The following is a 26,268-nucleotide window of genomic DNA, read 5'->3' on the forward strand; positions in this document are numbered from 1 at the left end:
TAATATGGCTTAAATCTGAGTTTCTAATAACATACACTATCATTTAAGTAAACCTATTATTTTAAGACAAATAAAAACAATCAAATTCATAAATGCTAGTTGTATAGAAATGGTCATACTTGGATATTATGACAGTAGAAAAATTACAGAGAAAAAAGGAAGTTAATACTAAATTCAAAGCTGCATGTGATTAAGTAAAAAATTCTAGTTATACTCCACGATGGGAAAATGGCATTTTACTTGTCAACATCTGCAAATTATAGATAGTTTAGCTATAGTGTCTTTTAAGTGTTAAATTCATTGTTATAGTATTTTCTAATTGTGACATGAACCAGTGGCTCTGGCAGTAGTGCTGGTCACATTGTTTCTGTTAGCTGTAGTACTGGCAGCATTCATTGGTAGCTCTGGTATTTGTGAGGAAGCTAGTGGCACTGGTGTTATAACAGCATTGGTAGTGGTACTGGTGGTCAGTACTACAACTGCCAGAGCCACTAGAAGCATCCTCACTAATACCTAGCACAATTATCTGCACTGCCACCAAGACTATCAGCACTAGTATCACTGCCACCATCAGTACCATCCCCCTCACCATCAGCATTATCACCACTGATGTTACCAGCACGGCCATTGGACATTATCTGTGACACCACCAGTATTATCACTATCAACCTCAGTACTAGCACCAGAAGAATCTCTAAAATCAGCAGAAGCATCTGTGTCGACACTAGCACCAGCACAGACAGTATGAACCATTAGTACTCTCACAACCATCAGCACCATCACCAGCATCCGTTCAGCTCAGGTCCTTGTCCTGTTATTAACACTAGACTCAGCGAGTCCCCAAACACAAGCAACATTAGTGACATCAAGAGCAACAATAGTAGTAGCCCCTTCAGTAACATGGTCAATGGCTCCACACTTCTACCTGGGCACACCACCAGTACTAGAACGCTAAAATTAGCAATAGTGCTTGTCTTATCATCAGCAGCATCACTTAGCAATACCACTGCCAGCACTAATGACACCAGTATGTCATAATAACCTGCACCAATACAGGCATCCGTGCTACCAGTATCTATACCAGCACGACAGTTACTACCATTAACAAAAGCAGCAGCACCACCATCACCATCATTGTCATTGTTATCACATTGGTTCAGGCTGTGATGATTGAATCAAGAGAAATACCCTGATGGGAAAGATGTTGTCCAGACACTTACATCCCAGGTTATCACTAGTTCAGATCGGCTTCCACCTCCTCCGCTGACCTCAGAAGGTGCGACTTCTGGAGCTGGGTAGGTCAGAGACACAGAGACAAAACCCTATGCTTATTTGGCAATATATGAAAGAAGACTCATTTAGTTATTTGCAAAATCATTGTTTTGTCATTGACACATTATAAACACATTGTACAGATGCATGTGTATATGAATATTTTTGATCTCATTAGTAAGATAAAACTATAATCATATGCATTTATAAAACATTTTGGCAAAGTCATCAAATTATACTATTTACATAAAATTCTAAATAATTCAGAAATCTCTGTAATAGTAAGAAAAACCATAATCCAAACAAAAGCTACTTCATCACTGGGGTCACAGAAATATGAGAAAGGTGACTGCTCAGGATACACAGGGAATCAGGATAGCAGGGAATCTTCCTGATTGAGAAGGAAGTGTTAGCATGGTACAGGCTCTGGAAAGATCCACATAGACTGGAACCCTCAGGTCCTGCTAGGTAGTGTTTTTGATAAAACTCCCACAGATGTCAGCTTTCCCGCTCATGCTCGTAACTTTTTGGTTAGTAAATCCTAAGATGAAACTAGACTCTAAATTCTATGGTGGGCCTTTGTAATGCACACCGCTGTATTTGCTGGATGCATGACAGATGGACCCTACATACACATTGAATGAACAAATAAAGATGAGAGCCAGTACACACAACACCTGCTCCCCACAATACCAAAATCATTTAGGTGTGTACTATCTTGAGGAATAAAGGTGTTATTAAAACTGTGCAAATATATTCCATGCCTCCTTTGACTCAATACCTTAAGTGATGTGTATCGCATGCCTCATTTTAATCAATAGCACTGATTCTGGAAAGGGAAATCTTAATGCAACCCCCCAAACCAGGAGTTTCCCTAAACGAGCAGCAGGTTTACCTGCTAATTTTGAGTTTTGATGATAGCATATTTCTAGAATTATGAAAGTAGCCTTATGACACACGTTCATTGTTGGCTCATTTAAATTCTCGTATGATGCTTTTATAATCTAACACTTATGGGGCCATAATAGACTACTTATCTATTGCTTATGTACAGTTGCTGGGTATGGTAGCAGAATGAGGTTTTGCAGCATCATAGTTCCCAGTGGTATTATCGGACCAATTTTTCAGTGCTTCTCGTAAATGAAAACAGTGTTTGTTCTGCTAACGTGTAACTATGTCAGATAGTAATTATAACCTTAAGTGACAAAAACATATTCACTCAACACACACTGATTGTCTACGACTGGCTGAACTCTTGGAAATGTCACACTGCATCAGAATCTCTTAGGTGTTTTTTTTTGATAAATGCCATATGACATAGACTGCCATTAGAAAGGTCATATTAATGCGACAATGGATTATTGAGATAGAGGAGTGGCTGGGAGACCAGAGCTAATAGAAATACACACCCTTGTAAATCTATTAACCCATTACTCAGAAAACAAAAGCACTAACCTGCCTCTTCAGTCCTTACTTTTTCTGAGGGTAAACTGGGTTCTCCGCCTCCGATTTTGTTACTGGCTACAATGCGAAATTCATATTCCACCCATGGGTTTAACTCCACGACAGTAGCTGTATGTGTCTTGCCATCAATGACCTCAGGAACTACAAGAATGTTAGATGGTTCAGAAGGTAAGAGCCTGCTGACTCCAGCTCTCAGTTGACACATATTTTTCTAAGCAGCTGCCCTTCATCTCCCACCTGCTTTACCTGTTCTGACAGTTTGCCAACCCACAGAGAAAGGAGTCCTAGCCTGGACTGCATATGATATAACTGGGCTGTGACTGTCAGTGCCTTCTGTCCAAGAGAGCTGGGCTGTTGTGTCTGTAATTTCATCTACCTTCACATTTTCCGGTGGTCCAGGTGAACCTAACAGAGGCAAGAACACAGAGAGCATCCTATAAACGCCATCATCTTCTACCAAAAAGGCTCACATTATTACTTTAATACCTCCAACTGATCCCACTTTCAAAAGCACTTAAAGGGAAGAGGCCATTTAACTGGCAATAAAGCTACCACTCTTTGCACAGTCCCATTGTTATATGTGAGACCTGGATAGGAAGCCGTGATTCACAACACTATAGGCTGACAGGTGGCAGCGCATCTACTCAGTAAGTAAGGCTCTATTCAGCACCACCCCTGTACCTTTCAAAACTCAGCATCCCCTGCACCTTTCTCATGTCACTGTCCTCTGCTTCAGCTGGGATGCCTTACTGTGAAACACATCTTGGCTTGCTACCTCAATGTGTTTTATTCTGTGATACACTTTGGACATTTGATTTTTCAGCCTAACAGTGAATCAGTAACCTAGATGACAAGCAAGTTGGTGAATTTTCCCATCACTCTGGATAATGCCTCTTCTTGTGGAGACAGACACACATGTACCACATTCTCTTCCCTATTAGATACATTTGCTGAATGAAGGATGTGCTCAAAAACACACATTGGCTTGGCAGCAGCTATGGAATGCCAATTATATCAGATCCTATTTGAAGGGAAGAGTTGATGTTTTCACTTCTTTGAATGAGCACATTCTTATTGTCATACCCTCTGGCTGATGGGTGTCAGAGATATTCTTGATAGTATCTTGCTATGATTTTCCTCCAGTGACGAATGCTCATGGGCACTATTGTTAGACAACATAGGAGGAGTTCTTACTTACCTCTCACTATTAGCTCAGCTGCAGACGAAACACTGTCCACCCCTGTCTGTACCATACATACATACTTCCCACTGTGTTTCAGTTGAATGTTTCTGATCATTAAATCACCAGATGAACTCTGTTGGGGAAACAGGTAATGAAACAACATTACATTTAAAAAGACAAAGGATATCGAAGGTGAGGCAATCCACGTTCAGAGAAAACAAGATGGTAAGCTGTCAGGAGACTGAAATCGTAGATTGCATAGAAACTAAGACAAGTTCAAAACCATGCATGACAGCAGGTATATTTCTATATGGATATAAAGCATTTCTCTGGGTATTTATGGCTTCAAATATAAATGAAGGCAGAGATTATAGTTTCAGATTCTATTTGCTTCCACCAGTCGACACTTCTTTTTATATCTACTGCTTAGCACCAGCTCAGTTTCCTCTCTGGTTGCAACCCTACTGCAATTATCTGCCTGAGAAGAGGAGGAAGCATTTGGGTACCTAGTGGGAGATAAATACAGCATGGCAGGGGGGATTACCACGGTTGAAACACTTTTCTTTCTCCACATATTGGAGCTTAAAAGACTAACATCGTCTAATTCCTTTAAAAGCTACAGAAGTTAGAACAAGGAAATATGAATCCCCTCCAAAAAAAAAAAAAAAAAAAAAAAGAGAGAGAAGAAATTAAAACACTTTAAACCTTATAAATAACAATTTTCCAGAAGACATTTGTTGGCATCCCCTGGTACCAATTAATGGAACAAATGTGAATCGAAATGTTCAACTTTAAAAGGTCCTCATTTCATTTAAAGAGACTATAAATTCACATTCATAAAATGACTAAGAGTGGGTCAGTTTCCCACATTAGTGGAAATAAAGGCTGACATATGAGCATCTGAAAGATGAGTCCTTTGAAAATGATCCTCACTGCCAACCCAGGAGAAGGGAAGGGCCAGCGCTTATCTTATTAATTAAAGGGAGCTTTACTCTTGCATCCCTAGAATCTGTGGCAAGAGAGACTGTTCCGATTTTAGGTAGTTCCGTGAAACCCTCTTCCGGCTAATATTTTTTCATATTGCTCCCCATCCTTACATCTGTTAATGGGCTGTGTATTCTCCACTGGTTGGATCATATGGCTTTAGATGGGATTTCTGGGGTATTGGGAGAAGCAGCTGCCAGGTGATTAATGGCTATAATTAAATGATAATCCAGAAACTGTTCAGTTTGCACATTTTACTCTCATCCAGTTGAACAGTTTTGTTTTCCTCCCTCCCTTTCTTCTCCTTTGGAATTGTTTCCCCAGGAGAAAACCATCCTTGCATGCTGACCTTTACAAACTCCTCTGGTTTTATGAGCTCTGCATACTCACAGGAGGGTGGTTATCATTTCCATAGAAAGTTTTTCTTTTCAACAAAGCCCAGTGAGTGATAAATGCCACCAAGGCACTGGGTGAGGACTCTAATCTTCAGTCTTTACTTTCTTATTTTGAAATAGTCAGGTTAGAGAGAATTTAGCTGGACTTTTCTACTTAGTCATCTAGATCTAGCTTTTAGACACCCTGGCTGTTGTTGGCTCTAGAATGAGTAAGGGAGAAACTTGAGTTGGGAATTTGAACTTCTGTTGACTTTTGGAACTATTGAATAAAAAATGAGAAGTAGCCAAGTTTGAGCATAAAACAAAACCAAATAATGATAAAACATTTTGCCAAAGAAATACAGTCAGGTTCATCTGCAGAGGATGTATCATAATTGAAAAATAAATCGTGTCAAAATTTTCTTTCTTTTTATTTTATGTGTATGAGTGCTTGGCATACATATACTTATGTGTACTGTATATGTGGTCTGTGGAGGCCACAGCATTTTGGAGCTGGAACTGGAATTATAAATAACTGAGCTGCTGGGTGGATGCTGAAAACTGAATTGGGGTCCTTTGCAGTAACAGCATGTTTTTGTTTAAAACTCCTGAAGCATCGCTTTAAGCCCCTAAAACTATTGATCATCTTGGTTTACAAACAGAACAAAAGATGCAGCTAAGATGTGTAGACAGTGGGAGTCATTTATTATTTTTCTCACAGCTATCATATATTAAGTGGAAGAATCTTTAATTGAAAGAGAAAATTTTGCAAAAATTAAGAGGGATCTTCATCTTACTCTTATTCATTTCAGTAAAATCTATTTGTACTATTCCTTTTCTGATATTTTTCTCTACCTAGGGGTTGTTTAACACATTATAGGAAATAAGTAAAATCATTTTTTTAACAAAACAATACACATTGCTTCCTACTTCAGAGTCATTGAAGGACAGAGTACTGTCTAACATAGTCTCTGCTTTCTGAGTTAGTTAATATTTGAGTGCACTCCACTTCAAATATTAACTAACACAGAGTTATATGTATAATCTATTTCTCGTTAATTCCACTCCTTATTTTATGCCCCAAGAAGTGCATGTGAGTATCCAGCAAAAGAAATTTATAGAAAAAAAAACAAAGAAACCCAATGTTCATATGTAAACCTTAGCTAATAAAGGTTATAGATGACTTAATGAAATACTATCTGACCATAAATAAAAGATATATATATATATATGTATATATATATATATTGATATGGTTGAATCTAAAAAACATAAATCTTAGACACTAGATAAAGCTCTTATTACATGGGAAGAGTAGATTATTATTGCCTTAAGGGGACACTTGTCTTTTGCTTTTGTTGTTAAATTTATAGCACTAAGGGTTAGAATTTGGCATCCCATATCTCAGTACAAACTATACCACTCAATCACATTCATAGTTTATTAATTAATTAATCAATTGAGAAAATCTTAATACATACCACAGACTGGCATGGAATTTGCAATTCTACTGCCTCAGCCTATGAAAAAGCTCAGAGTATAGGCCTGTCCTATTAGTCTCAGTAGAAAGCTAGAATGAAGGACCATGGGAATAATCTGGATGAAAGCCATGTTCTGTTGTTGAGTTCAGTTCTGGTTATATGAGAGAGTTGATCTTGTGAAAGGAAATTGGGTTTCACACTTTGATAGAGAAATGATGACTGTCAAAAGATAGGATTATGTATGATTATGCTTCTACGTGCTTGTCTTTCAATGAAACCATAGGCCAATGTATTCACATAGCAGCACTTTAGTTTCTAACTCTAATTTCCTCATAATATGTAATATTTAATAATCAAAAATTTAAATCAAGATGCTAGTTCCATATCCCAAGACTTCTAAACAAGATCTAATTACATGCAGAGATGTCAAAAATACAAAAACCAGCAACAACAAAAGGAATTTTCTGAGGTAATTTAACATATACCAAAGTTTGACTCTTATAGAGAGTACAGTTGTCGGGTTACTAGATGAAAGGAATGATATAAGAATGTTCGGGAAAGCCTAAGCAAAATTAGTGAAAATTCAGCAAAACTGAACTTCTTAGACTATTTCTCAAGATGCTTATCAAACATTGCATCATACTAGAGAATATATAGAAGCATGTTGATTATTTTTTAAAGAAATAGTGTGCAGGCTGCTTGCAGCACTGGATAGCAGTGAATACAGGACAACACGAACCCATAAACTTAAGAACTCATGAAATTGTTCCTGCTAATTGTCTCGTAACTTGGTCATGCATTTCTTAAGAGTGCACTCTACACTGATGACAGTGCCATGTTCTAATGTCAAATGAAATCAATATATACATGCTTTTCCTATTGGTATGTGTGTATCTCTTCAAGTTTAGGTTAGTGATTAGCTACATTTGTACATTTGGAGATGTGTATCTCCAAATGCAGACCATCTGATAACTTTAGAATTTGCTTGTTCCTGATGGTGACTCGGTAGGTGAAACAATGATTATTAATGATATTTTAATACTTTAGTGAAAACTTTAGATTTCTAGTATTGTTTATCAATCAGGGCAATTTTCTTAATTGATTATCAAAGGAACTTCACACGTGGGTCATGCCTCACACATCACTGATTGGCCTTTATATGCAGCAACACGACCTCGTGCTGCATTAACAATGAGCATGAGGAAAAACCCAGCCTTGCTGTCTATTTACTTTTAAAATAGTCTGCAGAATAGAAATACAGTCTCTTGTATAGCATTCTTTTTACTTTATTGTGCATTTTTAAAGTTGAAGTTTAGTCCAAATTAATCAAGAACTTAATATAAGGCTAGATACATTGAATCTCATATGAGAGAAAGTAGAGTATAGTCTTGATACAGAAAAAGACATTCTGAAAAGAACACGAATGGAACAGACTCTAAGAATAACAATAAACAAATGAGACATCATGAAACTGAAAAGTTGTGTGACAGAGGACACCACCATTCAGACAAAACAGTTGGCTATATAATAAAAAAAGAATTTTACAAAATACCCATGTGATAGAAGACTAACACCTAAAATATTTAAGGAACTGAAAAAAATGAACATCAGAAAAAAATGCACAATTACAAAACAGGAAACAGATCTAAACAGAGTTCTCAAAGGTGAGAACACAAATAACTGAGAAACACTTGAAATGATCAACAACTTTATTCATCAAGGAAGCACAGAAAAAAAAAATCTACTTTGATATTTCACCTTACCCTGGTCAGAAGGCCAAGATTAATAAAAATGTGACAACCCATGCTAGTGTGGATGTAGGAAACACACATCCATTGCAAGTACAGAGTTGGAGAGTCAATATGCCAATCAGTGTGGTTGTTACTCAGGAAGCTGTGAAGAGACCTACCTCAAGATTCGTCTACATCACTCTTGGGCATATGTGTAAGGACTCTGTATCCTTGTACATAGACAACTGTTCAACTGTGTCCATTATCTAGCATTCTTTAAGGATAGTATGGCTTCTACTGTATTTCAAACGTAGTCAGAACCCCACTCCCCAAATAAACAATTACAAATGAAGGAAGAGTGTTCAATGAAAAGGAGAATGATGACTATAGTTTTGTTCGGGAAAATACTGTGTTTAATTTTGTAGGGAATTCCTGGAAGCTCTCAAGAACTAATTTGAGATGTCATTGTATGTAAAGTCATGCTGCCAAATTTGGTGCATAAGAAGGACTGTATGTATCATAATGACAAAAAAGAATGAGCTAAAAATATGACTCTTCTCAAAACATATTTTGTTTAATTGAGAGTTCATATTCTATTATAAAAGTTAGCTGTGTGATAACATATTTCACAGTAGAAAATTAAAACCATTTCCAAACAGTGAGTTTATGAAGCAGCACAGAAGGAACAAATACAACAGAGATTTTAAAAACATAGAAATCTACATTATATTTTTCTTGCCAGGTGTGTTAAAGAAATTTTAAAACCCACAGAAAGAAATTTGAAGAATACTGTGGCTAATTTAAATTCTATGTTTGGCCAAAGGATATTAGCAGTGATATTACAAATATGGGTCAACTTGTCATTTTTAATAGGAAATGAGATGAAAATATAGTATTCTTAGAAATTGGCTTTAAATGATACAACTAAACCAGGAGAATTACACAAAGAACTAAAAATATAATCAAGTAATTTTCGTTGTCTACTGTTACTTTTTATCATAGTAAGTAAAAAGAGAAGGTAAAATGTAATTACTGCCCCTAAAACATATTTAATAAAGAATAATTAAATAATTGTGGGATATATCAAGAAAAGTTAGCCACAAAAGCATCAGAAACAAAGTCATGCGAATCACCACCAAGTCTGTGAATTTAATAAGAGCCAAGAGATTGATCACCAATTCCAGGAAATCCTTAAAATATTAGAAACAAATGAATAAGTTGAGAAATATTGTTAAAAAGATTTTAAGATTTGCTACATCACAGTATTAAATTATTGATGACATCTTCTGAATTGAAATATAATTATACCTTCTTTCGCCTTCTCCATCCTTTCTCAAGCATTTCCTAGGTGCCTTCCCTCAAACCCTTCACGTGCCTTCTTCTGCCCCTTTCAAATTTGTAGCTTTTACTTTATAATTATATGATATTTGGTTCTCTCTCTCTCTCTCTCTCTCTCTCTCTCTCTCTCTCTCTCTCTCTCTCTCTCTCTCTCTCTCTCCAGAAATTTGGCTGAGTTTTTATTTGTGCATATATGCCTTCAGGGCTAACCACTCTTCATTTGACAACCAACAAGAGAGCTTCCCTCCTACTCAAGATGCTACTACTCCTCTCCTACCAGCGATTTTTAGCTGCCTGTAGTTTGTGAGTGGGACTCTATTTGAAAATTACCGTTGCACATTAGCTAATTATTTAAATTAATTAAACAAGCATTTTAAGTTGAAAGCCAACTTATCATATAACATTTCAGATTATAAGTGTTCCTAATGAAACTGAAATTTAGAGTAAACTCAAATTAAAGGAAACTATTTTATGCATTTTGAAAGGGTAAATACTGGCCTGTGCACAGTCGAAGATATGCAGCTTTATTTTTTATTATGACAGAAATAGTTTCAAAACAGATTTCAAGAACTTTTGAGGGATACTTTAATATACTTGAGCTCCACATTAGAGTTTACATAAGTCTGTTATGTCCTCGTTTGAATAAAGCTTCAATCTGACATTCAGCTTTAAGAAATATTTGCTTATGTCTCTTTACTCTTTACTTGTACAGGATTTGTCTTCACTGAAGATACAGTCCTCATTTTGTGGTCATGCTTTATTCATGCTGTCATTGCTTTCTGTTCATTCTAAGATGAACGGTGTTTAAGAACTGAGAGCAAAATCAGAATCAAAATACCAATGAGAAACATGAGAACTCACTGAGAACTCGAAATACTAGCATTGAACCAGACATTGATGCATTTACTTTCACTTATGGTGCCAAGCATCTTACTACTTTTGCATTACCTTATTCTTTTACTATTTTAATAAGATATTTGAAAAATTGATATTTTATTCCTTAAACATATGTTTTATGAGAGACTGTAATCGTAGATTTGCTCCATGAACTTAAGAAGTTTTGTATATGCAGCTTTTCATAAAATAAGATTATTTTGTGAAGACATTTTGCTCACCCGTGATGGTGGATAAAAAAATTTTCTACAGATTTTTGTTGTTTTTGTCTGTGTTTTGGTTCATCAGCTTTCACTAGTGCATGCATACTCAATGTATAGACCATATAATTCTTATATTTCCAATATGGCTATAGAGACCTAAAGGTTACATACCCATGAAATGGTGTATTGAATAACTAAATAAAGCAACATGGGATTAATAACCTGCAATAAACTCACAGGAGCACTAACATTATTTGAGTAGTTTGTATGGTTCTGTCTTCTTGTTTTGCTGTTTTTCGAAACTTTTAGTTTCCCCTTCTTTATCAAATAGCAGGAGTCAGTCATGTCAAACCTTCATTTGTCTCACCCCCATTCTCATTCTCCTTAAAATTTCTCTGTCCAAGCTCAGCAGTGGATTTCTCAGTTTTCTAGAAATAGTGATTTCTCAAAATTGCTAGCTATAGGCTTACTGGAAGAAGAAAACCAAGAGAGGCAAGGTCTATTCCAATGATTGACAGAGAAGCTTAAGGCAGCAGAGAACCTTCTGTAATTCATACAGTTTTGAGTTTCTTCTTATAGGTACTGCATTATAAAAATAAGGGAACTTTAAAAACTCTTAAGCAACTACTATCACAATTGAGTTATTTGGGATACAATCCTGAATGGGACAAACAGTCCTTACATGTATGGAGCTGACAGCTAGAAGCCAGGGAGTAATCAAATGACTACACGAAATGGTGTAAAACTATAGTGTGAGAAAGGTTACATCATGCAGAAAGAATCTATACTTTTCTGAGGGTTGTCTCTCAGCTGACAACAGAGCTAAACTTTGTAATAAAGGCAAATGTTTTCTAGGAAAAGCTCTACCTCAGGGCACATAGATATGTGCAGAATCCGAGGCATTTAAGGGAACAACGTATTGGAATGAACCACAAAGACAAAGGTATCTGAATAAATCTGCAGCAAAAGCATCCCAGGGCATAACGCTGTGCAAGTTAGCAGCATCCAGGCTTGACATCAAAGCATTGACTTGATAGGCACAGGAATCATCTGAGAGATTTGTGCATAGTTATTCCTTCTAGGAAGTTAGTAGACACTTTCCCTAGAATAGGTAGCACAATCCAGCAATAGATGTGTATTATAGCTGATGTCAAGTTTATCTTTACATGTATAATAATATTATTTTTCTCTTTGGGATGGTTATATTTATTTCTAAGTTTTGTTCCAATACCCCCCCACTTCCTTTTCTTTCCAATTTTCATGGTGGTGAAGTTGAAATCAGGATTTTTTAAGACTTAGCATGCATTCTGCCAGGGAGATACAACCCTAACCTCTAGGACCACTTTGAATTGTTTGAATAATTATATATTTTCCTCCAAATGAACACTGTTATTTCCAGAATATATTACTGGTATACTCATAAATGGGTTTAGAAGCAAAATGAGCAATTGAGCAATGGCGAACTAATATACATAGAATAAATAAATCATTTTTTAAAGTTTTAAGAAAATTATTATTAAGAAAATAGAAAACAGAAGAGAATAATTGGCTTCCCTCTGTTTTAGATAATGAAGATAATAAAATTTTTGATGTAACTTCAAAAAAAAACCCACACACTCATCACAAAGAAAAATAGTACATGAAGTGATAATCCATATCAGGGAAAACACACACCATTACTACTAATGACAGGTTAGCTAAAATTACATTATTGGTCTGCCATACGCTAAGAATTGAGGTATAACATAAACTTTGGAACTGGGGGGTACTTCTTATATGGCCAATGAGGCACAAACTCTGAATATAACATATTATCAGCATACCCTATTTCCTTAGGAAGCACTCTAGATGGTAATGCAGCTCCAAGCCTCCCTAAGAACAAATTTTCCAGTTTAAAGAGGAAGAAACATTTTGCCAGCTATTTTTGGAAGGCTAGATTGAGTAATGGCCTTCTCTTTTTATCACTATACACAGCCTGTTATTACCAAGTGTCCCATATTAACCATCCATTCCCTCACTAGAGTGATTTTCGAATGCTAACACCACACATAAGTTTTATCCATGCACCTTTGAAAACAGTGGAGGCAATATAGTCCTTCTGGATCCTGGCTGTTTTTCTTTTCTGTAAAGGTTCCTGAAAGAATTGATAGAGACAAACCAAACTCCGACAGACATTCATGGCCAAGCAAATTACACCTTGTCACCCAAACCCCAGTGTCTACATCAAGGTCACCTTTATAAATGCACCCTGCCTACTCAAGGAAAGAAAGAATCTGCAGGCATTCAGCCATTCAAACACATCTGAGTGTGGTAAACAGTCTTAATTCTTCTGATTGATTAACGATTTCTGCTGTCACCTGCTTTTCCGAACAGGTAATATGCAAGGCAGGTAGGGTGCAATATGTTAATATAAAAATTGTTCAACCTCTTTTTGTGCCTAGAAACCAGAATAATCTTCCATGTCATGTGGTAGTCTTAGCATGCCCTTTCCGAAGAGCTCTAAACAAGTGACAAATTTAAGAGCACACTAACTTGGTTGAACAATTTGTGCATATTTTACGTTGTGAAAAAATGCTCGAGTTATCTCACAGGTATCAGCTTTTAAACATCAAGCTCATGCCAGAAACTAGGGAATACTTTTCCTTTCAGAACAGTGTGACATGTTCACATAATACCTCGTTGTCACAGAGCTTCTCAGAAGAACTACTCTGTACTGTCTCAGGGATGTCAACCCAGTGTTTTCTACCCTTGATTCATTATAATAACACCTTTGTAACTTTTATGACATCTTGCTTTTCTGTTGTTTAATCTTTTCTTAAACTGTCTACCTTTGCTAAACTTAGTTTAATATGGAAATTTTCATTGTGAATGTGACTTAAGGCTTAAATGTGAAGCTGATCACCCAAATAAAAGGTCAGTGATGGAATAAAGGTAATGAATAGAAAATTATATCATTGATCACTGTCTGAGAACATGGAAAAGGAAATTAGCTGGATACTGTCAAATTTTCTGAGACAGAGACCTTTGCTCTGTTAATTAAAAAAGAAGATTATCAAACATTAGACGTTGATAATCAGAAACCTTAGAGCATACTCAACCACTCTTCTAGAATTAAACTGAATAGTTGAAATAAAATGGAAATTGAGACAGCTTCTTGATTCTATGTGCTGTCTGTCATTTATTATTTGATGCTATTATTCAGTTTATGGTCTATGTTTTAGAAAATTGCTGATATTCTGTTTAGTTATGTTATTATTATATATGTTATATCTATGTTATGTATATATTATGTTATATTTATAATATAATTGCTATTATGAAATTATTACTATGTTGTTATTACTGCATTTTTATCGACTTAAATTAATTAATGTTCAATATTGCTTATTCTATAAATTCACTTGAAGAATCTTTTGAAAACTGCCAGTATTGTTCAGGCTGAATCCCAGGTAATTACATTAGAATGAACTGAAAAGAAGGAATATCTCACATAGCCCCCCAAAACAGCGAAGGTCAAAATCATTAAACCTCCTGGGAATTTATGTATCCCAAAATCCTTTGTGGAGGCACAAAACTTGAGATAACTGTTCAAGTCCCTCTCAACTCTAAAAGTCTAAACTTTAAACTTAATTCTAAACTGATTTTAAACTTAATTCTATACTGCAAACTTAAACAATTCTAAATTATTGAAAGTGTGAAATAACTGTTAAGCTGGTTTGTACCCTAGTGAAATCTTAAACTGTTAAAAGCATTTCTACTCATATTTTTCATCTTGGGAAACAGACAAGGTAAATAGTATTTGTGGGTTAGGCAATAAAAGCCAAGCACAAAAGTGCCTTCTTAACATTAAACTACCATCATATATTGATGTTACTGATATTCTTCAATGAAATTTATTGAAATAAATCAATTAGGAGGTAAGTTCTTATGAATGAACACAGAAGTGTATACTGTACACCAACATATATCATTCTAAGGATGACCCTAATTGATTAGACATTTATTTTATGGGATGGAATTATTCTGAGGCAAAATAGCTTACCTTGAGGAACCACATGACACATGGATCAAATAAATTATTTTTGTCATTCTCCTGATATGTTTAAAGTATACCATGCACAGAGCTGTCCTTTGTAGAGCAAAATTTCTGGTACACCGGACTAGAAAGCTTAGCCAAGAGGTGACCAAATGTGCTAACTGCCTGTTGTTTCCCTCTACTCCCAGAAACTACTGCAAAGTAACAAATCAATCCAGAAATTGGTTGTTGGCTTAAAGAAGTATCATTTATTCTGCGCAGGGGACAACAATCAAGACAGTGAAGTCACCACAGTGGAACATCTCATTAGAACTTCTGGATTGATTATGGGCTGAGAAGCTCATTTACATGGTTGGTAGGTTGGGGTGGCTCTTACTGAGTTTATCAGGACCAGGGAGTAGGGAACCTTGGGTGAACCTCTGCACAATCTGCTTTGGCTTCATAATATTGCAGTTGCTGAATTATTAGAGCCACTGTGCAGATGGAACATATTTATTAACTAAACTCAGACTCCTTACAGTATCACACTACTGGTTCTAGTTCATAGTGGTCACCACAATCAACAATATTTTAAGGGGACCTTGTTGGTGAAATTTACCACTGGGTTGAGATGAATATCAATAGCATCCTTTAAAAATCCATATTGGATATGGGACATTGTTGCTGCCATTTTTGGAAAACACACTTTCCCCATCACTTAAGCTGCCTTCTACACAGGGCACATTACTTGTATTTGGGTGAGCAGACCTGCAAGTACCTTAGAAAGGACTCTCATATTCATTGCCATATCTCTGATTTTTTTTTCAAGAAGAACTGCGAAAGTAGAATAATTATGGTTAGATGATATTTATTCAGGAATATTTATCCTTCCAGGCTGTTCTGAGTTGACTATGCCAAGTAACTAAAATAAGTTTTAAAAAATAGCCAAATCCTCGACTAGACACCCTACCTTTTATTTCTGTATTCTGAGTTCAGTCTAGAGAAAGGACTTATAAGGACTCAAACAGAAGAAAAAGATCATACCCACTTCTAAGAGAGATGGGTCTAGGGACATCAGATAATTTTCAGTACAGTCTCAGATTATTGTGTTTCCACAGTCATCCTGCTGCTTCAGAAGCACAGATTTGTGATATCAAAGTTATATTTAGAAGGAAAAGAAGAGTAGGCTTGACATTATTGTGACTATCAATAGACTCTTACTTACTTAAAAATGATCTAAAAGAAAAAAATTCTAAGACCAGAGTGCTTTCCACAATTATAACTTATATAAATTTAACCCCTTGGTATTTCCACATCTAGTCCAAATGCTCAGGTCATCCCAAATGACCTATCATCAGTTCCTTTATCTGTTACTGTGATAAAATGCCCCAACTAAAGCCACTTAAGAGAAAAAGAGCTTATTTTAGTATGTGGTTTGATGGCATATGCTATATTAATGGGGAAAGACCTGGCATCTGGAGTTTTCAAGAGCCATCACATTGTAACCATAGCCAGGAAGTAGAGAGTGATGCATGAAGGTGCCCAGCCTACTTTCTCCTATTTCTTCATCCCAACACTCTAGTTCAAGGAATGGTACTGCATACAATGAAAGTGAGTCTTCTCACCTGGATTATACTAATGAAGATACTCCTATGCAGATGAGTACAGAGGTTTGTGTCCTAAGTGATTCTATATCCTATCAGCTTGATGGCTTGATAATGTTTACTTTCACAACCCATTTCTTCTTCATTCTTCCTTTTCTTAGTTATATTCAGATCAGTTAAATGGTATCGTTAAATATTATATCTTGCACCATAAAGTGTTTCTCTTTCTAAAATTGGAGTGCAAGATCTAAAAGACAGAGCTTTTATCCCAGAAATTGGGAGGCAGGGGCAGATGGGTCTCTGATTTTGAGATTAGTCTGGTCTATAAAGCAAGTCCCAGGACAGCCAATGCTACACAGGGAAATGCTGTCTAAACAAACATAGAAACAAACAAACCAGAAAAATAAAAACAAAACAACCAGCTAACCCCCCCCCAAAAGCAACAACAATGAAAACCGTGAAAATAAAAAGCGACACAGAGGCCCACCTGTCTCATAGCCACTTGCAGCAGAAATCACTCGATAACTATGTAATGGAGAGATGGGAGAAAAAGAGAAGCAAAGCAGTTTGAACTCTATGAATAGAGGCAGATGGATCTGAAGATTTGAGGGTGGAAAGGAGGACCCTATGTGAGCCTGCCCTGCCATCTGAGTTCATGGAGATATTCTGGCCCATGCTGCTGCTGAGGGCCATTTCTGGGTCCATGTCCATGCAGTAGTAGGGGCTCTGTGTTTAAATGCAAGAGCTATTTTTACCACAAGAAGTCATACAGCTCCCCAGTCTGGGCTGGTGCCTAGTACCATACTGATATCCAAGTGCTGTTCACCCCCTCATTGGCTGAGCTGGCCCTATCCTTCATGGCTGCACCTCAGCTGGGCATAGAAGAGCTGGCCCTGGTGGCGTGGGCATGGGTGAACCAGCCCAGAGTTCATGAGAGCAGGAGAGCCACCCCTTCCTAGGTGCAACATCGACTGAAGTAGCCAGAGCAGTGCTGGAAAGCTCACCCTGGTGGTGTGGGTGCAGGAGAGCTCTCAGGCTGACCCACTTAGCTCCCATCCAGGCCCAGATCTACGGCTTTGAGTTAGCCTACCACAATATCTACCCCATCTATGAACTGCTGGAGCCTGTGAAAGGGTTGGTCCGACAGATCCAAAGCAGCAGGATCTCCATGACACAGGGCAACAACATGATATCTGAAAGAAGCCTGGGTCAGGATCCAGTGTTGATGGTGTAGCACCAGCCAGAGGCTTCAAAACCAATAAGTGAATCATTGCAATGAACATTTTCAAGTAAAGATTCATGGGCAAGAGTATACTGTGTGACACACTGCAGCTTCCAATGATGAGATTTCTAAAATTACTATTATTTCTATTTTCTTTTTTCTTTTTTCTTTTGTTTTCTGGAGATTTAAAGGTCAGAGAACAGAATCAAAGAGATGGGGACATGAGTGGGACTGGGGTGCATGATGTGAAATTCACAAAGTACCAATAAAATATTTATAAAAATGAAAAAGAAGGAAAAAGATCTAACACAATGTGATCAGTACAACTCAGATGAGAAAGTGACATGTGTATGAAAGGCAAGCCCTTTACTCAAACCTCTGATTTCTGCTTTTTCTACTTAAGTAGCATAGAAGCTGCTCCTTTACTTTAACAAGTGAAAATGCTGATGAAACTTCCAAAAATAACAACTTTCTTAGATGCAGCAGGTAAATGAGGTCACAGGGCAAGCTGAGAGGGCAACACACTGATCTAGAGATTCATCCCTGCCAGAGCAGAAACCCACAAGCCAAAATCACCAAGGAAACCAAAGTCTTGTGGAAAATTCTGAACTGGAACTGACATATTGCTAGGTGTTCAGAGCTGCAAACTTAAGGTGAATGTGGGGCATTTTAGGAAAGCAGTTAGAGATAGCCTTCAACAAAATTCATTTTCCTTTCAGGAACCCTCCCAGTTACTATCAAAAGAAAAATATCTTGTTAAATTTTTGGAAAGGGTTAGAACAAGGGATAATATCAGAGTTCTGGTTTGTCCCCAAGAGTGGCTGATTTCAGGAGCAGCTGTTCTATGAGACTGATGTTCTGGGGTTTATCAGATTCCAGTTAACCTGAGGAAGCAGAATGCCAACTCTACTCCTCCCCAGACATCCAGACCCAAGTAACAGGAAAATAAGAAAAATAAGTGAAAAAATAAGTGAAGCCTATACACCAGAGATAGAATTGTGGAACACTATAGAACCCCTACATCTTATAACTATATTATTAAAGGCTTTTAAGTATCTCTATTGTCAGTTTAACACTTCCATCTTTCAACAATAACTTATGTGGCATATTCCAAAGTAGAATTACAGTATGAAGAGGCTGAAAAGTTGCATATAGAAGGAGAGTTAGAATTAGCAGACTAGTAAATATCAAAACCATGATCAACATGATGAACCTTTGAATGATAAAAAAACCCACAATCACATGAATTAATTAAGCAGAAATGTTACAGAGCTCAAATGCTGTAAAAGACCTGAAGAATGACTTTCTTATGGGCTCATTAGAAAATGATGAAACTCAAGAGGGAATATATAAGCTTAAGGTTATAAGAATTTAAAAAATGGAATTAAAATACAGTCTGGAGAGATATTTGTTATTAATATTGCTTGCTATACATACATGGGAACCACATTAGAATTTCCAGTACCAAAGGGGGAAAAAACTTGCTTGGCTGAATAGGCCTAGAATCCATTACCAGTATATGTAGGAAGGTAGAGGAGGCGTGATCCATGGGTTTTCTTGGCTGGCCAGCCTAGACAAAAAATTGCAGGGTATTGGTTAGGTGAGAGTTCTTGTTTTAAGAGAAAAAAGGCTGAGAATAGCAGAACAAACACAATTTATTTCCTCTAGTTTTCACATGCTTCAATATAGGAGCATGCATACATAGGCACACAACACACACATACACACATACATACACACAAACACATATACAAAGTTTAAATGGACTGGAAGAAAGCAAGAGTGATTTTTCAAGAACTATGATATAAGAACAAGAAGTATCATAGATATGAAACAGAAATGGCAGAAAGAAGATTCATGAGAAAGAAACGTCTTGAAAGAGTAGTGACTCCAAATTTCCTCTCATGCATGTTAGACAACAAGGTGCAGGACTCAAGAGGAAACCTTGCAGGGTAAATGCAAAAGATAAAATAAACCTTGATGGAAAGCACATTTATGCATAATGAATCAGTCTTCAGAAAACTGACAAAAATAATCCTGCAAGAAGCTAGGGAGGATAGAGCTATGCTCCTTCCCCATAGAGAAATAGGTAAAAATTAGATCTGCTTCTTAGAAACCAGAATAGAGTATTTCAAGGATGGAGGTAAAATCACCACTGCCACAAAACTAAATAGCAGCAGCAGTATCTACCTTTCTTAAAATCTATCCCTGGAGAAAGCTTCTTGGATAGGGAAGAGTAAATAAAGTACAGACTAAATGTAGTTAAAACCAAAATCTTTTAGGGGAAAAAAGAAGTCTGTATAAGCCTGAATATACAGAGAAAAGAAAGAGCACCAATGGTGTGAGGGTAAAGGTCAAATGAAGAAGTTGGCTTTCTTAGGACTGGGGATATGGTCCAGGAGTTACAGAGTTTACCTTACGAGCAACATGGTTTCATATATATATATATGTGTGTGTGTGTGTGTGTGTGTGTGTGTGTGTGTGTGTGTGTGTGATATCACATAAAATGTAGATTGAGGGGGGTGGAGAGGTAGATTAGAGCTTAAGAGCATGGGATGCATTTCCAGAGGACCTGACTTTAATCCCCAACATCCCCAGGATGACTCAAAACCATCTGTAACTCCAGTTTTAGAGGACCTGATAGTCTCTAAAAGTATTAAATTCACACACACACACACACACACACACACACACACACATAAATAAATATTGAAAATATAGATCAGGAATGGTGGTTGCCTGTAGTGACAGCCTTGGGAAGTGGAGACAGGAACTTCTGAGCACTGCTACCTAGCAAAATTAACCATACTGGAGCCCTAGGTTTTACTGAGAAACCCTACCTCAATAAGGTGGAAGCAATTGAAGAAGGTTCTTACCATCAGTCTTAGAAGACTATCTCCCAGTAGGTACGTATACCTTGTGCATCTGTGTTCATAAACATGCAAAACAAAATAACTTATATACACAGGAAATGAAAAAAATGAAAGAAAATTTGTTATTCATAATGGATTTAACAAATTATTATTTATTCAAGTTAATGGAAACAATGCATTAAGTCATCAGTAAGATTGTGTGTGTGGCAGTATATGTAATAGTGTATGCTTGCATGTTTATGACCAAGTGATTTACGTGGCAATAAAACACGAGACTAAAGGGTGAAATACAGAGATCTTCATGATAAGGTCCTTCATTCTACTATGAGGGTTATGTTATAAATTACTCTAAAGGACTATTTTATTATAAACCCTACTATGGAGTAGACCTGAAAGCAGAATTGACATAGTCTGAAATTTGCATGGATTAGAAACAAATATATAGTACAACTGTAGGAGAACTACTTAGAAATGGGGGAAAAAGTCCTGTATAAATGCCAGGTTGTGGCCTTTGGGCTGTGACAACAGGATATTATGATCTTTAAAGTTTATAAACAATAGAAATTTGGGGACAGCTAGAGAGTTGGTACTTGCTAGGTAGTTTAAAGATCTGTGTGTGATCCCTGGAACTGACATAGACATAATGAAAGCAAGTTGTCCTGTGACCCACACATGTATGCTATGGACTACCTGCATTTCTCCTAAGAAAATCAAGTAAGTTGAGAATTTAAATTGAAAAAAGAAAAAGAAGTTCATTTCTCAAGAGGCTGAAAGTTAAAAGCTCAGGCATCTAACTCAGAGATGGTACCTGACAATGTGAATGGCATGAATAGTCTCTCAGAACGACTCTGCCTCTGAAACATAATAGTTCTCCAAGGCTACTTTCCTAGTACCAATACATGGGAAAATAGTTTATTAAAGATGTTTCAGAAAGTTTACAAATTTTCAGTGGGTAACAATAGTCTTAGACCTGATGTAAATGAAATCAAGGAAATGTTTCACTGAAACTACAAAAGGTAGGTAATCAAGTAGAAGCTAGTAGAAGTAATATACATGTTAACTTAACTTTACCAGTGATCTCTTTGATTATTAACAGCCTAAGAGTATTAGCTAAAATACATTTAAAAAAATCACAGAATGGTTGCAAAGGACAAGACTTAGATATATATTGCCTATAAGAAAATTTTTGTACTTACAAAGTTACATACAATTTAAACTCCAAGGATACTGTGGGATATACCCAACTGTTATTAAAAGAGGAAGCAGAAATACCATGTGGGGTCCATTGTAGATAAATGTTCAGAAAGTTACTGGGAAGGCTGCAAGGATTAAATAGCCTACTAAGCAGTGAGGAAGTGTCAACTTCCCAAGCAGAAACAATCATCCTTAATGTTTATGTGTTTAACAAAAGAATTTTTATTATATAAGAAAATCTGACAGACCTGTCAGAGAAAATTAGGCACCTCAGTTATACTCAGAGTAGGCTCTAATATTTCTTGATCATAAATGCATAGTTAGCAAGTAGAAATTAACAAAGGACAAAGTTGAAGTAAACAGCTCCACCACTTCAATGAATTTAATGGCATCTACACAGCACTTAATCTTACAATAACAGATCATGCATTCTTCTAGTGGCTTAATCTTGATTTCTTGAACCAACATAATGTTGAAAGGAGAGAGATGACCCCACCAATGTATCCTCTGGTCTATGCATGTGTGCTGTAGTACATGTATACATGTAGTATAAGTATATATACACATACATATACTCAAAAACAGTAACTAAAATTAAGAAAAATAAATGTATAGGAATCTCACAATCTCTGCTCTGAGAACATAGTAGAATGCACATAAAAATCAAAATGAGAAAGATGGAAAATTTTCCTCAAACTGCTAGTGATTAAATGATATATATCTATATAATACAAGTAAGAAATCTAACCAAAATTATGAAAAAATTTTAAGTGACTGTTAATGAAAATACAACATATCAAAATTTGTAGGCTGTGGGAAGAGCTGTGCTTAGGGGAAATTCATAGCAATGAGCATGTTTATTTGAAATCAAGGGTCTAAAAATCAATCATTTATGATTCCACTTTAGAAAATGAAAGACAGAAGAACAAATTAAATCTAAAGCAAGCAGAAAACAAGAAGTAAATATCATAACAAAATCCAGTAAAATTGAAAATGGGAGATCAATAGAAAAAAGTCAACAAAACTAAAAGCCAGTCCTTTGTAAAGGCTCATATAATCGATAGCTTCCATCCAGGCTGACATGACAAAGGAAAACAGACATGCACTGGTACTACAGATAGAAAAGAGGGCATCACTAAAACATCTAGGAACAGCTAAAGGATAATGAAGGCAAACTTTAATTCTGTGCCCATAAATCCAAAAGCCTAGGGGAAAAGGACCAATACTTTGAAAAACAAAACTTGTCAAAATGTATACAAGAGGAAAGAAACAATCAAAATTAGCTTCTATCAAATAAAATTATTGAATTGGTAAATATGAATCCCTACCAACAAACAGAACAGAATGAAGGCAAATTCTGTATAACTTTTTTTCTTTAAAATTTAATTAATTAATTAATTAATTTTAAACTTTAAATTTTATTCCCCTCCCAGTCCACCTTTTGACTATTCCATATCCCATACCTCTTCTCCAACCCCTGTCTTTACGAATATGTCCCCAGCCCCCACTCCCCATACCACCAGACTTCTAAACTCCCTGGGGCCTCCAGTTTCTTGAGGGTTAGGTGCATCTTTTCTGACCAAACCCAGACCTGGCAGTCCTCTGCTGTGTGTTGGAGGCTTCATATCAGCTGGTGTATGCTGCCTGGTTAGTGGTCCAGTGTTTGAGAGCTCTTAGGGGTCCAGGTTAATTGAGACTGCTGCTCCTCCTACAAGGTGGGCCTCCTCCTCAGCTTCTTTCAGGTTTTCCTTAATTCAACCACAGGGTTCAGTAGCTTCTGTTCATTGGTTGGGTGCAAATATCTGCATCTGACTCTTTCAGATGCTTGTGGGGTCTTTTGGAGGGCAGTCATGATAGGTACCATTTTGTGAGTGCTCCATAGCCTCAGTAATAGTACCAGGCCTTGGAACCTTCCCTTGAGCTGGATCCCACTTTGGGTCTGTCACTGAATGTTCTTTTCCTCAGACTCCTCTCCATTTTCATCCCTGCAGTTCTTTCAGACAAGAACAATTATAAATCAGAGTTTTGACTGTCGGATGGTAACCCCTTCCTCACTTGATGCCCTGTCTTCCAGTTGGAGGTGGGCTCTATAACTTCACTCTCCCTACTGTCTAGCATTTAATCTATGGTCCCTCCATTAGAGTCTTGGGAATCTCTCTCAAAAATCAGCAAAACTCCCAATCAATATAGATGGAGAAAATAAAATATTCCAGGATATCTTGACCTACAGAGGATCCTAGAAGGAAAACTTCAACACCAGGAAGGTACCTACATCAAAGAAAAGACAAGTTATTAAGCATCTCACAACAGAGACAAAAGGAGTGAACCACAAGCACATAAAGCCACCTATCAAAACAAACATATCAGGAACCAACAGTCATCTGTATTTAATATCTTGATATTAATGGACTCAACTCACTCATTTAAAAAAACATAAGCTAACAGACTGGATATGCAAACAAGATTCAGAATTTTGCTACATACAAGAAACACACCTCAATAACAAAGACAGACACTGTAAAAGGTTGGAAAAAGGTCTTCTAAGCAAAGGGTTCCAGGAAAAAAGCTGGAGTTGCCATTCTAATATCTAATAAAATAGACTTTCAACAAAAAGTTATCAAGCGTGATGAAGAAGAACACTTCATATTCATCAAAAGGAAAATCCACCAAAAGAAAGTCTCAATTCTAAACATTTATGCCCCAAATGCAAGGGTACACACATTCATAAAAGAAACTTTACTAAAGCTCAAAACATACATTGGACCCCATACAATAATAGTGGGGAACTTCAACACCCCACTCCCACCAATAGACAGGTCATTGAAACAGAAACTAAACAGTGACACAGTGAAACTAATAGAGGCTATGAACAAAATGGATTTAACAGATGTCTACAAAACATTTCACCCCAAAACAAAAGAATAACCTTTAATAGTAAGAAATGACATCATTTCTCCATAATTTTCCCACAAGATAAAAGTAAAAGAAATACTTTCAAATTATGATGTTAGGGTTACACAAGCAAGACAAAGACACTAGAAGTAAACAGTGCAGCCATATTTTACAAATATAGATAGCAAAATCTTAAATATTTTAATATCTTAAAAATCTTAAACAGATATTAGGAACTGATTACAATACATCTGTGTCAAGCAATGACTGTGTTTCAATATTCTACTAGAAATCAAGCTAAATTAAGACAAAAAACAGTAAATAATACATCAAATGGCAAGGAGGAAATAGAATCTTATGTCACAGATGAGACATATTGTATACATATGTCATCTATTTATTATATATAACTGAAAGAATCAATAACAATCTTCCAGATATTTTAAATGATGAATGAGAGGTTATTTACTTCTTATGTTCCAGCAATGTTCAAATGATATTTGAAATAACAAAATTTAATATTTCTGTCTGCACCCAAAATACTGCATTACTTAGGCTTACTTCTAACAACATACTCACAGTGCTATGAAGAATAACTGCAAAATCTGGTTGAAAAGGTCAGAGAACATAACAGATGGAGACATAACTTATATTCAAGTACAATGAAACTCAACGATTTTAACTTCTTCCATCTCAATTGTCAATCAAAAGCCTAGGATGTTATTTTTGTGGGCAACACCAACAAGTTCTTAAAGTTTACACATGAAAGCAAAGCACCCTCAAGAGCCAACTCAGTTTTTAGAACAAAATCTGAATCACTGACATCATATAACCCCTAGATTTATTCTAAAGCTGTAGAAATCAAGAGAAGGTGGTAAGTGGTGAAAGAACAGACAAAAAGATCAACAGAGCAGAATAGAGAGCCCATAAATAGCCACAGAATACAGTCACCCAGCATCTGACACAAGAGCAAATGAAGTAAAATGGACCAAAGGTAGCCTTTTATCATATGGGTACAACTGGATATTCACTGGATAGAAAATGAATTCAGATGCAGGCCTTATGCTCTGCAGGAAAATTAACTAAAAATGGATCATAGTCCTCAAAGGAGAAATATCTAACTCACAGAAGATCACATAAGATAATTTCTAGATGACCCAGGATATAGCAAAGGCTTTAACGGAGCAGCTGCAGAAGCACTGTGAAATAATAGGCTGACAAGATGAATTTGATAAATGTGAATAATTGTTATCTGAAACATACCAAGAGGATAAAAAGTCACACCACAGACTTGGAGAATATCTGCTAGAGTTAATGATGTACTTCGATGTAGAACATACAAAACAGCTCTTAAAATTCCACAAAGAGAAAAGAAACCACAAGATCATAAAGCAAACAAAGAATAAACATTTCCTCCAAGAAAACATACAAGTCACAAGTCATGAACACATCAAATAGGTTCAACACTGTATGTTATTAGGGGATTTTGAATTTAAACAAACAAAAAGCCAGCACATGCCTATTCAGAATTCTAGGACCACTATG

The 26,268-nt window shown here is 36.4% G+C and overlaps 1 protein-coding gene across 1 annotated transcript in view; it reads right to left on the minus strand.

Moving 5' to 3' along the window:
* Positions 1–26,268, minus strand: part of Cntn3 (contactin 3) — a 354,703-nt gene that overhangs the window by 34,351 nt on the left and 294,084 nt on the right. The window contains exons 14-17 of the mRNA XM_034512693.2: positions 3,935–4,052; positions 2,983–3,141; positions 2,728–2,877; positions 1,221–1,291 (exon numbers count right to left, since the gene is read on the minus strand). Coding sequence (XP_034368584.1) covers positions 1,221–1,291; positions 2,728–2,877; positions 2,983–3,141; positions 3,935–4,052 — 498 coding nt within the window. The remainder of the gene's footprint in view (positions 1–1,220; positions 1,292–2,727; positions 2,878–2,982; positions 3,142–3,934; positions 4,053–26,268) is intronic.

Source organism: Arvicanthis niloticus, chromosome 9, assembly GCF_011762505.2.
Source record: "Arvicanthis niloticus isolate mArvNil1 chromosome 9, mArvNil1.pat.X, whole genome shotgun sequence".
Taxonomy (NCBI): Eukaryota; Metazoa; Chordata; class Mammalia; order Rodentia; family Muridae; genus Arvicanthis; species Arvicanthis niloticus.